Source organism: Oncorhynchus keta, chromosome 24 (genome assembly GCF_023373465.1).
Source record: "Oncorhynchus keta strain PuntledgeMale-10-30-2019 chromosome 24, Oket_V2, whole genome shotgun sequence".
NCBI lineage: Eukaryota > Metazoa > Chordata > Actinopteri > Salmoniformes > Salmonidae > Oncorhynchus > Oncorhynchus keta.
This window is the reverse complement of record NC_068444.1, coordinates 903,836-916,042: the sequence shown is the minus strand read 5'-3', so window position 1 is coordinate 916,042 and position 12,207 is coordinate 903,836. Positions and strand designations below refer to the sequence as shown.

The window sequence follows — 12,207 nt, the reverse complement described above, 5'->3', positions numbered from 1 at the left end:
CCTGGGCTGAACAAGGCTTTACTCTGGGAGGAGGGGGATCCTTCCCCACATGGTGTTGCTCCTGGTCTGAACAAGGCTTTACTCTGGGAGGAGGGGATCCTTCCCCCACATGGTGTTGCTCCTGGCTGAACAAGGCTTTACTCTGGGAGGGGGGGATCCTTCCCCACATGGTGTTGCTCCTGGGCTGAACAAGGCTTTACTCTGGGAGGAGGGTGATCCTTCCCCACATGGTGTTGCTCCTGGGCTGAACAAGGCTTTACTCTGGGAGGAGGGTGATCCTTCCCCCACATGGTGTTGCTCCTGGGCTGAACAAGGCTTTACTCTGGGAGGAGGGTGATCCTTCCCCACATGGTGTTGCTCCTGGTCTGAACAAGGCTTTACTCTGGGAGGAGGGTGATCCTTCCCCACATGGTGTTGCTCCTGGTCTGAACAAGGCTTTACTCTGGGAGGAGGGGATCCTTCCCCACATGGTGTTGCTCCTGGTCTGAACAAGGCTTTACTCTGGGAGGAGGGTGATCCTTCCCCCACATGGTGTTGCTCCTGGGCTGAACAAGGCTTTACTCTGGGAGGAGGGGATCCTTCCCCCACATGGTGTTGCTCCTGGTCTGAACAAGGCTTTACTCTGGGAGGAGGGGATCCTTCCCCACATTTGCTCCTGGTCTGAACAAGGCTTTACTCTGGGAGGAGGGGGTTCATGGTGTTGCTCCTGTCAAAGGCTTTCTCTGGGAGGAGGGGGCATGTTGCTCCTGGGCTGAACAAGGCCTCTGGGAGGAGGGGGTCTTCCCCACATGTTGTTGCTCCTGGTCTGAACAAGGCTTTACTCTGGGAGGAGGGGGTTCCCCACATGGTGTTGCTCCTGGTCTGAACAAGGCTTTACTCTGGGAGGAGGGTGATCCTTCCCCACATGGTGTTGCTCTGGGCTGAACAAGGCTTTACTCTGGGAGGAGGGGATCCTTCCCCACATGGTGTTGCTCCTGGTCTGAACAAGGCTTTACTCTGGGAGGAGGGGATCCTTCCCCAACATGGTGTTGCTCCTGGTCTGAACAAGGCTTTACTCTGGGAGGAGGGGGATCCTTCCCCACATGGTGTGCTCCTGGGCTGAACAAGGCTTTACTCTGGGAGGAGGGGATCCTTCCCCCCACATGGTGTTGCCTGGGCTGAACAGGCTTCCTTGGGAGGAGGGGGATCCTTCCCCAACTGCTCTGGTCTGAACAAGGCTTTACTCTGGGAGGAGGGGGATCCTTCCCCAAATGCATGCTCCTTTCAGGCTTTACTCTGGGAGGAGGGTGATCCTTCCCCACATGGTGTTGCTCCTGGTCTGAACTAGGCATCATCCCTCCCAAATGGATGGTTGGGCTGAACAAGGCTTTACTCTGGGAGGAGGGTGATATGTGGACCTGGGCTATAAGGCTTTACTCTGGGAGGAGGTGATCCTTCCCCACATGGTGTTGCTCCTGGGCTGAACAAGAAGCATTTACTCTGGGAGGAGGGGGATCCTTCCCCCATGGTGTTGCTCCTGGGCTGAACAAGGCTTTATCAAACATCTCCAATCAAAAATCAAATCCTTCCCCACAGTGGTTTGCTCCTGGGCTGAACAAGGCTTTAAAGTGATCCTTCCCCACATGGTGTTGCTCCTGGGCTGAACAAGGCTTTACTCTAGTGAAAACTGACTCCTCCTGAACAAGGCTTTACTCTGGGAGGAGGGTGATCCTTCCCCAAAATGTTGCTCCTGGGCAACACTCTACTCAGGGTGATCCTTCCCCACATGGTGTTGCTCCTGGGCTGAACAAGAAGCCTTTACTCTGGGAGGAGGTGATCCTTCCCCCACATGGTGTTGCTCCTGGTCTGAACAAGAAGCTTTTACTCTGGGAGGAGGGTGATCCGGCATGGTGTTGCTCTGGGCTGAACAAGGCTTTACTCTGGGAGGAGGGTGATCCTTCCCCCACTGTGTTGCTCCTGGTCAGGCTTTACTCTGGGAGGAGGGGGATCCTTCCATGGTGTTGCTCCTGGTCTGAAAGCTCCGCCTTCCTTCTCAGCTCCTGGGCTGAACTGGCTTTACTCTGGGAGGAGGGTGATCCTTCCCCCACATGGTGTTGCCCTGGGCTGAACAAGGCTTTACTCTGGGAGGAGGTGATCCTTCCCCACATGGTGTTGCTCCTGGGCTGAACAAGGCTTTACTCTGGGAGGAGGGGATCCTTCCCCACATGGTGTTGCTCCTGGGCTGAACAAGGCTTTACTCTGGGAGGAGGGGATCCTTCCCCACATGGTGTTGCTCCTGGGCTGAACAAGAAGCCTTTACTCTGGGAGGAGGGGATCCTTCCCCCACATGGTGTTGCTCCTGGGCTGAACAAGGCATTTACTCTGGGAGGAGGGTGATCCTTCCCCCACATGGTGTTGCTCCTGGTCTGAACAAGAAGCTTTTACTCTGGGAGGAGGGTGATCCTTCCCCCACATGGTGTTGCTCCTGGGCTGAACAAGGCTTTACTCTGGGAGGAGGGGATCCTTCACCCACATGGTGTTGCTCCTGGGCTGAACAAGGCTTTACTCTGGGAGGAGGGTGATCCTTCCCCACATGGTGTTGCTCCTGGGAGACTTTTGGGAGGAGGGGGATCTCCCCACATGGTGTTGCTCCTGGTCAAACATCAGGCTTTACTCTGGGAGGAGGGGATCCTTCTCCCCATGGTGTTGCTCCTGGGCTGTACATAGGCTTTATCTGGGAAGGGTGATCCTTCCCCACTCATTCCCATACTGTTTTTATACTGTTTTTAGGCTTTACTCTGGGAGGAGGGGATCCTTCCCCACATGGTGTTGCTCCTGGGCTGAACAAGGCTTTACTCTGGGAGGAGGGTGATCCTTCCCCACATGGTGTTGCTCTGGGCTGAAAGGCTTTACTCTGTATTGATCCTTCCCCATGGTGTTGCTCCTGGGCTGAACATGCTTTACTCTTGATCCTTCCCCACATTGCTCCTGGGCTGAATAGCTTTACTCTGGGAGGAGGGGGATCCTTCCCCCATGGTGTTTTTTGAACAAGGCTTTACTCTGAGGAGGTGATCCTTCCCCACATTGACTCCTGGGCTGAACAAGACTTTACTCTGGGAGGAGGGGGATCCTTCATGGTGTTGCTCTGGTCTGAACAAGGCTTTACTCTGGGAGGAGGGTGATCCTTCCCCACATGGTGTTGCTCCTGGGCTGAACAAAGCTTTACTCTGGGAGGAGGGTGATCCTTCCCCACATGGTGTTGCTCCTGGGCTGAACAAGGCTTTACCTGGGAGGAGGGGGATCCTTCCCCACATGGTGTTGCTCCTGGGCTGAACAAGGCTTTAAATGAAATGGTGTTGCTCCTGGGCTAAAGGCTTTACTCTGGGAGGAAATGGTGTTGCTCCTGGGCTGAACAAGGCCTTTACTCTGGGAGGAGGGGATCCTTCCCCACATGGTGTTGCTCCTGGGCTGAACAAGGCTTTACTCTGGGAGGAGGGTGATCCTTCCCCCACATGGTGTTGCTCCTGGTCTGAACAAGGCTTTACTCTGGGAGGAGGGTGATCCTTCCCCCACATGGTGTTGCTCCTGGGCTGAACAAGGCTTTACTCTGGGAGGAGGGGGATCCTTCCCCCACATGGTGTTGCTCCTGGGCTGAACAAGGCTTTACTCTGGGAGGAGGGGGATCCTTCCCCCACATGGTGTTGCTCCTGGGCTGAACAAGGCTTTACTCTGGGAGGAGGGTGATCCTTCCCCCACATGGTGTTGCTCCTGGGCTGAACAAGGCTTTACTCTGGGAGGAGGGTGATCCTTCCCCCACATGGTGTTGCTCCTGGGCTGAACAAGGCTTTACTCTGGGAGGAGGGTGATCCTTCCCCCACATGGTGTTGCTCCTGGGCTGAACAAGAAGCCTTTACTGATCCATATGAGACGGAAATGTGTATTCTGCTGTACAATGGCCCTCCGATATATATGAACACACACACACACACATTTCCTTGGAGATGTTAGTGCAGTTGGACATGGGATTCGAACCGGCAACCATCCAGTTGCTCGCCTGCTTCTCTAAACACTAGGCATCTCAAATTTATCCCTCAAGCCAGTTCCACTGCTGGTTTTCATTCTTCCCCTCTAATCAGGGACTAATAGACTTAGGACACCAGGTGGGTACAAATAATGACTAGGTAGAACAGTGGAGCAGTAGTAGTACAGACCTCTTCACATTGATCAACATACGAGTTTGTGCTTGGCTATAGAGTTTCTGGAGAAGGGGAAACCTTTCGGTAACATGACATGGGTCCATGCATTTCTTGACTTTCAAATAGCAACGTGATAGAGCATTTCCTGTTGTTGTATCCTATTTGAGGTAGGCAAAGATGTATCACGTTGAAAAGATCACCACTGTAAACTAATTTGAAAGAAAACCAATTGCATATTTAAATAATAGTTTGGCCTACATGTAATGAAAGGTTAGGTTTGATTTACATGACCGTGTTTTGTGTCTGCCAGTTGGCTGTTTGTTGGTCCACCAGCAGCTTGCTAGCTAGCTTGCCTTTTTAGCTTCCCACATCTCCCCCATGTGAAATAATAAGATTTATAAATCATTTGCCCTGGCAAATATTCTTAGCCTACTTGCCAGTGTAACCTACAACATTATTCCAGTTTAACATGCTGCTTCAATGTATTCACTCCCATAACAGCTAAAATAGAGAAAAGGCTACCAGCTGTTTTTAACCGTGTAGCGGTAGTTATTACTCCAAAAAAGGGGGGAATTCTAATCAGGCTAAAATGTTGTCTCCGCGAGGAACGAAACGGTGTCGGAGCGTGTTAGGAACCACCCCCACGTCTCCGCGAGGAACAAAACAGTGTCGGAGCGTGTTAGGAACCACCCCCACGTCTCCGCGAGGAACAAAACAGTGTCGGAGCGTGTTAGGAACCACCCCCACGTCTCCGCGAGGAACAAAACGGTGTCGGAGCGTGTTAGGAACCACCCCCACGTCTCCGCGAGGAACAAAACAGTGTCGGAGCGTGTTAGGAACCACCCCCACGTCTCCGCGAGGAACAAAACAGTGTCGGAGCGTGTTAGGAACCACCCCCACGTCTCCGCGAGGAACAAAATGGTGTCGGAGCGTGTTAGGAACCACCCCACGTCTCCGCGAGGAACAAAACAGTGTCGGAGCGTGTTAGGAACCACCCCACGTCTCCGTGAGGAACAAAATGGTGTCGGAGCGTGTTAGGAACCACCCCCACGTCTCCGCGAGGAACAAAATGGTGTCGGAGCGTGTTAGGAACCATCCCACGTCTCCACGAGGAACAAAATGGTGTCGGAGCGTGTTAGGAACCATCCCACGTCTCCGTGAGGAACGAAACGGTGCCAGAGCGTTTTCATTGTTTTCCCCATTTGTGAGGAAAACAATGTGCTCCACTGTATATCGACTGTGTCCATAGTGTAGACCCCTGAACTAGGCAACCTGCCACCCCACCCCCTTACCTGGAGGTAAGTCCTGGTCCTGCAGCTCCCCTCCCAGACTGCTTACCTGGGGGTAATTCCTGGTCCAGACTCTCCACCTCCACCGTACTGCTTTGTGTCTCACTGTGACCCGGAAGGGGTTTGGGGTGTCCTGGGGTCAGGGGGTTGGGGTGTCCTGGGGTCAACCCCAGAGTCAGTGGGTTGGGGTGTCCTGGAGTCAGGGGGTTGGGGTGTCCTGGGGTCAGGGGGTTGGGGTGTCCTGGAGTTAGAGGGTTGGGGTGTCCTGGGGTCAACCCCAGAGTCAGTGGGTTGGGGTGTCCTGGAGTCAGGGGTTGGGGTGTCCTGGGGTCAGGGGGTTGGGGTGTCCTGGGGTCAACCCCAGAGTCAGGGGTTGGGGTGTCCTGGAGTCAGGGGGTTGGGGTGTCCTGGGGTCAGGGGGTTGGGGTGTCCTGGAGTTAGGGGGTTGGGGTGTCCTGGGGTCAGGGGGTTGGGGTGTCCTGGGGTCAACCCCCAGAGTCAGGGGTTGGGGTGTCCTGGAGTCAGGGGTTGGGGTGTCCTGGAGTTAGAGGGTTGGGGTGTCCTAGGGTCAGGGGGTTGGGGTGTCCTGGAGTTAGAGGGTTGGGGTGTCCTAGGGTCAGGGGGTTGGGGTGTCCTGGGGTCAGAAGGTTAGGGTGTCCTGGAGTTAGAGGGTTGGGGTGTCCTTGGGTCAACCCCAGAATCAGGGGGTTGGGGTGTCCTGGAGTCAGGGGGTTGGGGTGTCCTGGAGTTAGGGGGTTGGGGTGTCCTGGAGTCAGGGGGTTGGGGTGTCCTGGGGTCAGGGGGTTGGGGTGTCCTGGAGTTAGGGGGTTGGGGTGTCCTGGGGTCAGGGGGTTGGGTTGTCCTGGAGTCAACCCCAGGATCAGGGGGTTGGGGTGTCCTGGAGTCAGGGGGTTGGGGTGTCCTGGGGTCAGGGGGTTGGGGTGTCCTAGGGTCAGGGGGTTGGGGTGTCCTGGGGTCAGAAGGTTAGGGTGTCCTGGAGTTAGAGGGTTGGGGTGTCCTTGGGTCAACCCCAGAATCAGGGGGTTGGGGTGTCCTGGAGTCAGGGGGTTGGGTTGTCCTGGGGGTTGGGGTGTCCTGGGGTCAGGGGGTTGGGGTGTTGGGGGGGTGTCCTGGAGTTAGGGGTTGGGGTGTCCTGGGGTCAGGGGTTGGGTTGTCCTGGAGTCAACCCCAGGATCAGGGGTTGGGGTGTCCTGGAGTCAGGGGGTTGGGGTGTCCTGGGGTCAGGGGGTTGGGGTGTCTTGGGGTCAGGGGGTTGGGGTGTCCTGGGGTCAGGGGGTTGGGGTGTCCTGGAGTCAACCCCAGAGTCAGGGGGTTGGGGTGTCCTGGAGTCAGGGGGTTGGGGTATCCTGGAGTCAGGGGGTTGGGGTATCCTGGAGTCAGGGGGTCAGAGGAGGGGGTTTTACACAGTGTAGGGGTCCCTGTGGAGAGGGGAGGAGAGGAAGGCTGAGTCCAGTTTGAACCAGTTCCAGAGCTTTGCGCAATGGCTCCACTACTAATACCCTCCATGGAGGGGGACTCTGGGGTTGTAGGAGGGGTGTTGAGTACTGAGTTAGAGCCGCTGGGGGGTAACTCCTCCTGCTCACTCCTCCTCTCCTTCTCCTGGTTCTCCTCTGAGGTCACAGGGTCCTCCCTCTCCGGGCCTCCTCCTGCCTCGTCTCCATCCCCGTTCCGCTCCCCCTTGCTCTCCCTCTCCTCCAGGCCTGATGAGAAGGACTGCGCCGTTCCAGGAGGAGGAGGGGAGTTAGCAGCCTCTGTGTCGGAGTCAGAGAACAGCTCCTTCAGGGTCTTCTTGGGCCACTGGGCCTGAATACTGGACCACACATCCTTCTGGCCCTTGGTGCGCCCCCCACCCACCTTCCTCTCCCGCTCATCCGCTGTAGCAGCCATCTTGACCCTCTTCTCAGGAATATCCCAGAATCCCGCAGGGCGGGCGCCACTGCCACTCCCGCCTCTTTTGTCGGTCTTGTCCTTCATGCCGTTGTACTTCTTGGAGGGGGAACGTTTGGATTTTGGACAGGAACTGGGTTGCTCTCTCTCTCGGTTGGTCTCTGATTGGTTGGGATCAGTGGGAGGTGGTGCTCCTCCCTCATCGTCAGAGCTGCTACTAGAAGAGCCTCCTCCTGCTGGTCCGCCTCTCTCCTCCCCTGGCCTTCCTCCTCCTCTCTCCTCCCCTGGCCCTCTTCCTCCTCCTCTCTCCTCCCCTGGCCCTCCTCCTCCTCCTCCTCTCTCCCTGGCCTTCCTGGGGTCTCTCGACAGCCAGTCAGCGTTCCTGATGCTCCGGGTGGGGAGCTTGGTTTCGGACGGGGGTCCTTTAGGGGTGCGTTCCGACCGCTCCCGGGTTGCTCCCTCTGACTTCCTCTTCCTCGAGGCAGAGCTACCCGGCCCCTCCCTCTCACCCTCAAACACTGGTTGGCTTCGCCATTTCACCGCCTCCGGGGCATCTTTGTTGATTGGTTCTTGGCCATTTCCTGCGATCAATCGGGTTTTGGGGACATCGGTAAAGGTGGCACCCTCCCAGTGGTCTAATGCGTGAGGTGGTTCGGGCGGAACCCCCTTTCTGAGATGTTCTGGGGTACCCCCCTTTCTGAGATGTTCTGGGGTACCCCCCTTTCTGACATGTTCTGGGGTACCCCCCTTTCTGAGATGTTCTGGGGTACCCCCCTTTCTGAGATGTTCTGGGGTACCCCCCTTTCTGACATGTTCTGGGGTACCCCCCTTTCTGAGATGTTCTGGGGTACCCCCCTTTCTGACATGTTCTGGGGTACCCCCCTTTCTGAGATGTTCTGGGGTACCCCCCTTTCTGAGATGTTCTGGGGTACCCCCCTTTCTGAGACCGCAGCGCCCCCCTGGACGGTCATCTTCGTCTTCACAATCACCCTCCTCATCCTGGTGATCAATGTCATCTGTTGAACTATCTGAGGCTGAAAGGAAACAACAACATGGATTTCATATCACATACTATACTAGGAGTCAGTCTAGGAGACTTGAAACAGAGCTGTTTGGTTTTCATATCACATACTATCCTAGCAGTCAGTCTAGGAGACTTGAAACAGAGCTGTTTGGTTTTCATATCACATACTATATATACTAGCAGTCAGTCTAGGAGACTTGAAACAGAGCTGTTTGGTTTTCATATCACATACTATATACTAGCAGTCAGTCTAGGAGACTTGAAACAGAGCTGTTTGGTTTTCATATCACATACTATACTAGCAGTCAGTCTAGGAGACTTGAAACAGAGCTGTTTGGTTTTCATATCACATACTATATATACTAGCAGTCAGTCTAGGAGACTTGAAACAGAGCTGTTTGGTTTTCATATCACATACTATACTAGCAGTCAGTCTAGGAGACTTGAAACAGAGCTGTTTGGTTTTCATATCACATACTATCCTAGCAGTCAGTCTAGGAGACTTGAAACAGAGCTGTTTGGTTTTCATATCACATACTATACTAGGAGTCAGTCTAGGAGACTTGAAACAGAGCTGTTTGGTTTTCATATCACATACTATCCTAGCAGTCAGTCTAGGAGACTTGAAACAGAGCTGTTTGGTTTTCATATCACATACTATACTAGGAGTCAGTCTAGGAGACTTGAAACAGAGCTGTTTGGTTTTCATATCACATACTATATATACTAGCAGTCAGTCTAGGAGACTTGAAACAGAGCTGTTTGGTTTTCATATCACATACTATATATACTAGCAGTCAGTCAAGGAGACTTGAAACAGAGTTGTTTGGAATTAAATACATTCCTAATCTATTAATGGATTAACTCTTTTTCATTCCAAACAACTATTTTTCATTCCAGATGTGACGCTTGGCCTTCAGGCTAAAGAGTTCAATCTTCATTTCATCAGACCAGAGAATCTTGTTGCTCATGGTCTGAGAGTCCTTTTTGTGCCTTTTGGCAAAGTCCAAGCGGGTTGTCATGTGCCTTTTATTGAGGAGTGGCTTCTGTCTGGCCACTCTACCATAAAGGCCTGATTGGTGGAGTGCTGCAGAGATGGTTGTCCTTCTGGAAGGTTCTCCCATCTCCACAGAGGAACTCTGGAGCTCTGTCACAGTGATCATCAGGTTCTTGGTCACCTCCCTGACCAAGGCCCTTCTCCCCCAATTGCTTAGTTTGGCCGGGCGGCCAGCTCTAGAAAGAGTCTTGGTGGTTCCAAACTTCTTCCATTTAAGAATGCTGGAGGCCACTGTGTTCTTGGGGACCTTCAATACTGCAGACATTTATTGGTACCCTCCCCAGATCTGTGCCTCAACTCAATCCTGTCTTGGAGCTCTAGAGACAATTCCTTTGACCTCATGGCTTGATTTCTGCTCTGACATGCACTGACTACTGTGAGACCTTTTTATAGACGGGTGTGTGCCTTTCCAAATCATGTCCAATCAATAGAATTTACCACAGGTGGACTCCAATCACATTGTAGAAACATCTCTAGGATGGTCAATGGAAGCAGGATGAGCTTCATTTCTCAAATCAAAGGGTCTGAATACCTGTTATTTCTGTTTTTATTTTTTAATGATGTGCAAACATTTCTAAAAACCGTTTTTTGCTTCGTCATTATTGGTATTGCGTGTAGATTGAGGAAAACAATTAATTTAATCGATTTTAGAGTAAGGCAGTTGTCACGTTCTGTCCATCGTTCGTATGTGTTTTCCTTGTTTTAGTGTTGGTCAGGACGTGAGCTGGGTGGGCATTCTATGTTGTGTGTCTGGTTTGTCTATTTCTATGTTTCGCCTGATATGGTTCTCAATCAGAGGCAGGTGTTAGTCATTGTCTCTGATTGGGAACCATATTTAGGTAGCCTGTCTTGTGTTGGGTTTTGTGGGTGATTGTTCCTGTCTCTGTGTTTTGCACCAGATAGGGCTGTTTTTGGTTTTCCACATTTATTGTTTTGTAGTGTTCATGTTTATCCGTTTTTATTAAACATGAGTCAATATAACCACGCTGCGTTTTGGTCCTCTACTTCACCACAGGAAAACCCTGACAGAATCACCCACCAACCAAGGACCAAGCGGTGTGGTAACGGGCAACGGCAAACGCAGCAGCAGGAGAAGGAACAGAGGCAGCAGCAACAGGAGCAGCAGCAGCAGCAGTGGGAGATGCTGCACTCTTTGGATAAATGGACTTGGAGGGAGATCCTTGACGGAAAAGGACCCTGGGCAGAGCCATGGATGGAATTGGAGCTGTCGGTGAAGCAGAGTGCTGAGTCTGAGAGAGAGTGTGGAGGATGCATTGGACAGAGTAGAAAGAAAGCTGTTGGTTTGGCATAGTATGCACGGCATACCAGTGCCAGCACCAATCTGCCCAGCGCCGCCAGTCTGCCCAGCGCCGCCAGTTCCGCCAGTCTGCCCAGCGCCGTCTGAGCTACCCGTCTGCCCTGCGCCGTCTGAGCTACCAGTCTGTCCAGCGCCGCCAGTGCCGCCAGTCTGCCCAGCGCCGTATGAGCTACCCGTCTGCCCAGCGCCATCTGAGCTACCAGTCTGCCCAGCGCCGCCAGTGCCGCCAGTCTGCCCAATGCCGCCAGTGCCGCAAGTCTGCCAGGATCTGCCAGTCTGCCAGGATCCGCCAGTCTGCCAGAATCCGCCAGTCGGCCAGGATCTGCCAGTCAGCCAGGATCAGTTAGATCCGCCATTCAGCCAGGATCCGCCAGAAGTGCCAGTCGGCCAGGATCCGCCAGTCAGCCAGGATCCGCCAGTCTGCCAGGATCCGCCAGGATCTGCCAGTCGGCCAGGATCTGCCAGTCGGCCAGGATCCGCCAGTCGGCCAGGATCTGCCAGTCTGCCAGGATCAGTTAGATCCGCCAGTCGGCCAGGATCCGCCAGTGTGCCAGGATCCGCCAGAACTGCCAGTCGGCCAGGATTTGCCAGTCTGCCAGGATCAGTTAGATCCGCCATTCAGCCAGGATCCGCCAGTGTGCCAGGATCCGCCAGTCAGCCAGGATCCGCCAGATCTGCCAGTCGGCCAGGATCTGCCAGTCGGCCAGGATCTGCCAGTCAGCCAGGATCCGCCAGAACTGCCAGTCAGCCAGGATCCGCCAGTCTGCCAGGATCTGCCAGTCGGCCAGGATCTGCCAGTCTGCCAGGATCTGCCAGTCGGCCAGGATCCGCCAGTCAGCCAGGATCTGCCAGAACTACAAGTCAGCCAGGATCCGCCAGAACTGCTAGTCAGCCAGGATCCGCCAGTCTGCCAGGATCCGCCAGTCAGCCAGGATCCGCCAGTCGGCCAGGATCCGCCAGTCGGCCAGGATCCGCCAGTCGGCCAGGATCCGCCAGTCGGCCAGGATCAGTTAGATCTGCCATTCAGCCAGGATCCACCAGTCTGCCAGGATCCACCAGTCAGCCAGGATCCGCCAGAAGTGCCAGTCAGCCAGGATCTGCCAGATCCGCGAGTCAGCCAGGATCTGCCAGTCAGCCAGGATCTGCCGGAACCACCAGCCAGCCAGGATCTGGTAGATCCATCAACCTGCCTGAGCTTCCTCTCACTCCTGAGCTTCCCCTCACTCCCGAGCTTCCCTCACTCCCGAGCTTCCCTCACTCCCGTCAGCCCCTCGGTAGATCCATCCCTCGGTCCTGAGCTTCCCCTCGGTCCCTGAGCTTCCCCTCGGTCCCGAGCTTCCCTCGGTCCCGAGCTTCCCCTCGGTCCCGAGCTACCTCAGTCCAGTGGGGCCCATTGTTAGGTTTCCTAGGCCAAGGTTAGCGGCGAGGGTCGCCAC

The 12,207-nt window shown here is 54.5% G+C and overlaps 1 protein-coding gene across 6 annotated transcripts in view; it reads right to left on the bottom strand.

The window, feature by feature from the left end:
• The window catches only part of LOC118382110 (AT-rich interactive domain-containing protein 4B-like), a 269,423-nt gene that overhangs the window by 112,231 nt on the left and 144,985 nt on the right, over positions 1 to 12,207 (bottom strand). For 4 of the 6 annotated variants that reach the window (XM_052477441.1, XM_052477442.1, XM_052477443.1 and 1 more), the window contains one exon: positions 6,658 to 8,406. The exons of the other annotated variants lie outside the window; for them this stretch is intronic. In XM_052477441.1, the coding sequence (XP_052333401.1) occupies positions 6,659 to 8,406 (1,748 nt within the window). In that variant the 3' untranslated portion in view covers position 6,658. Of the gene's footprint in view, positions 1 to 6,657; positions 8,407 to 12,207 lie in introns of those variants that run through there. 6 annotated transcript variants of the gene reach the window in all.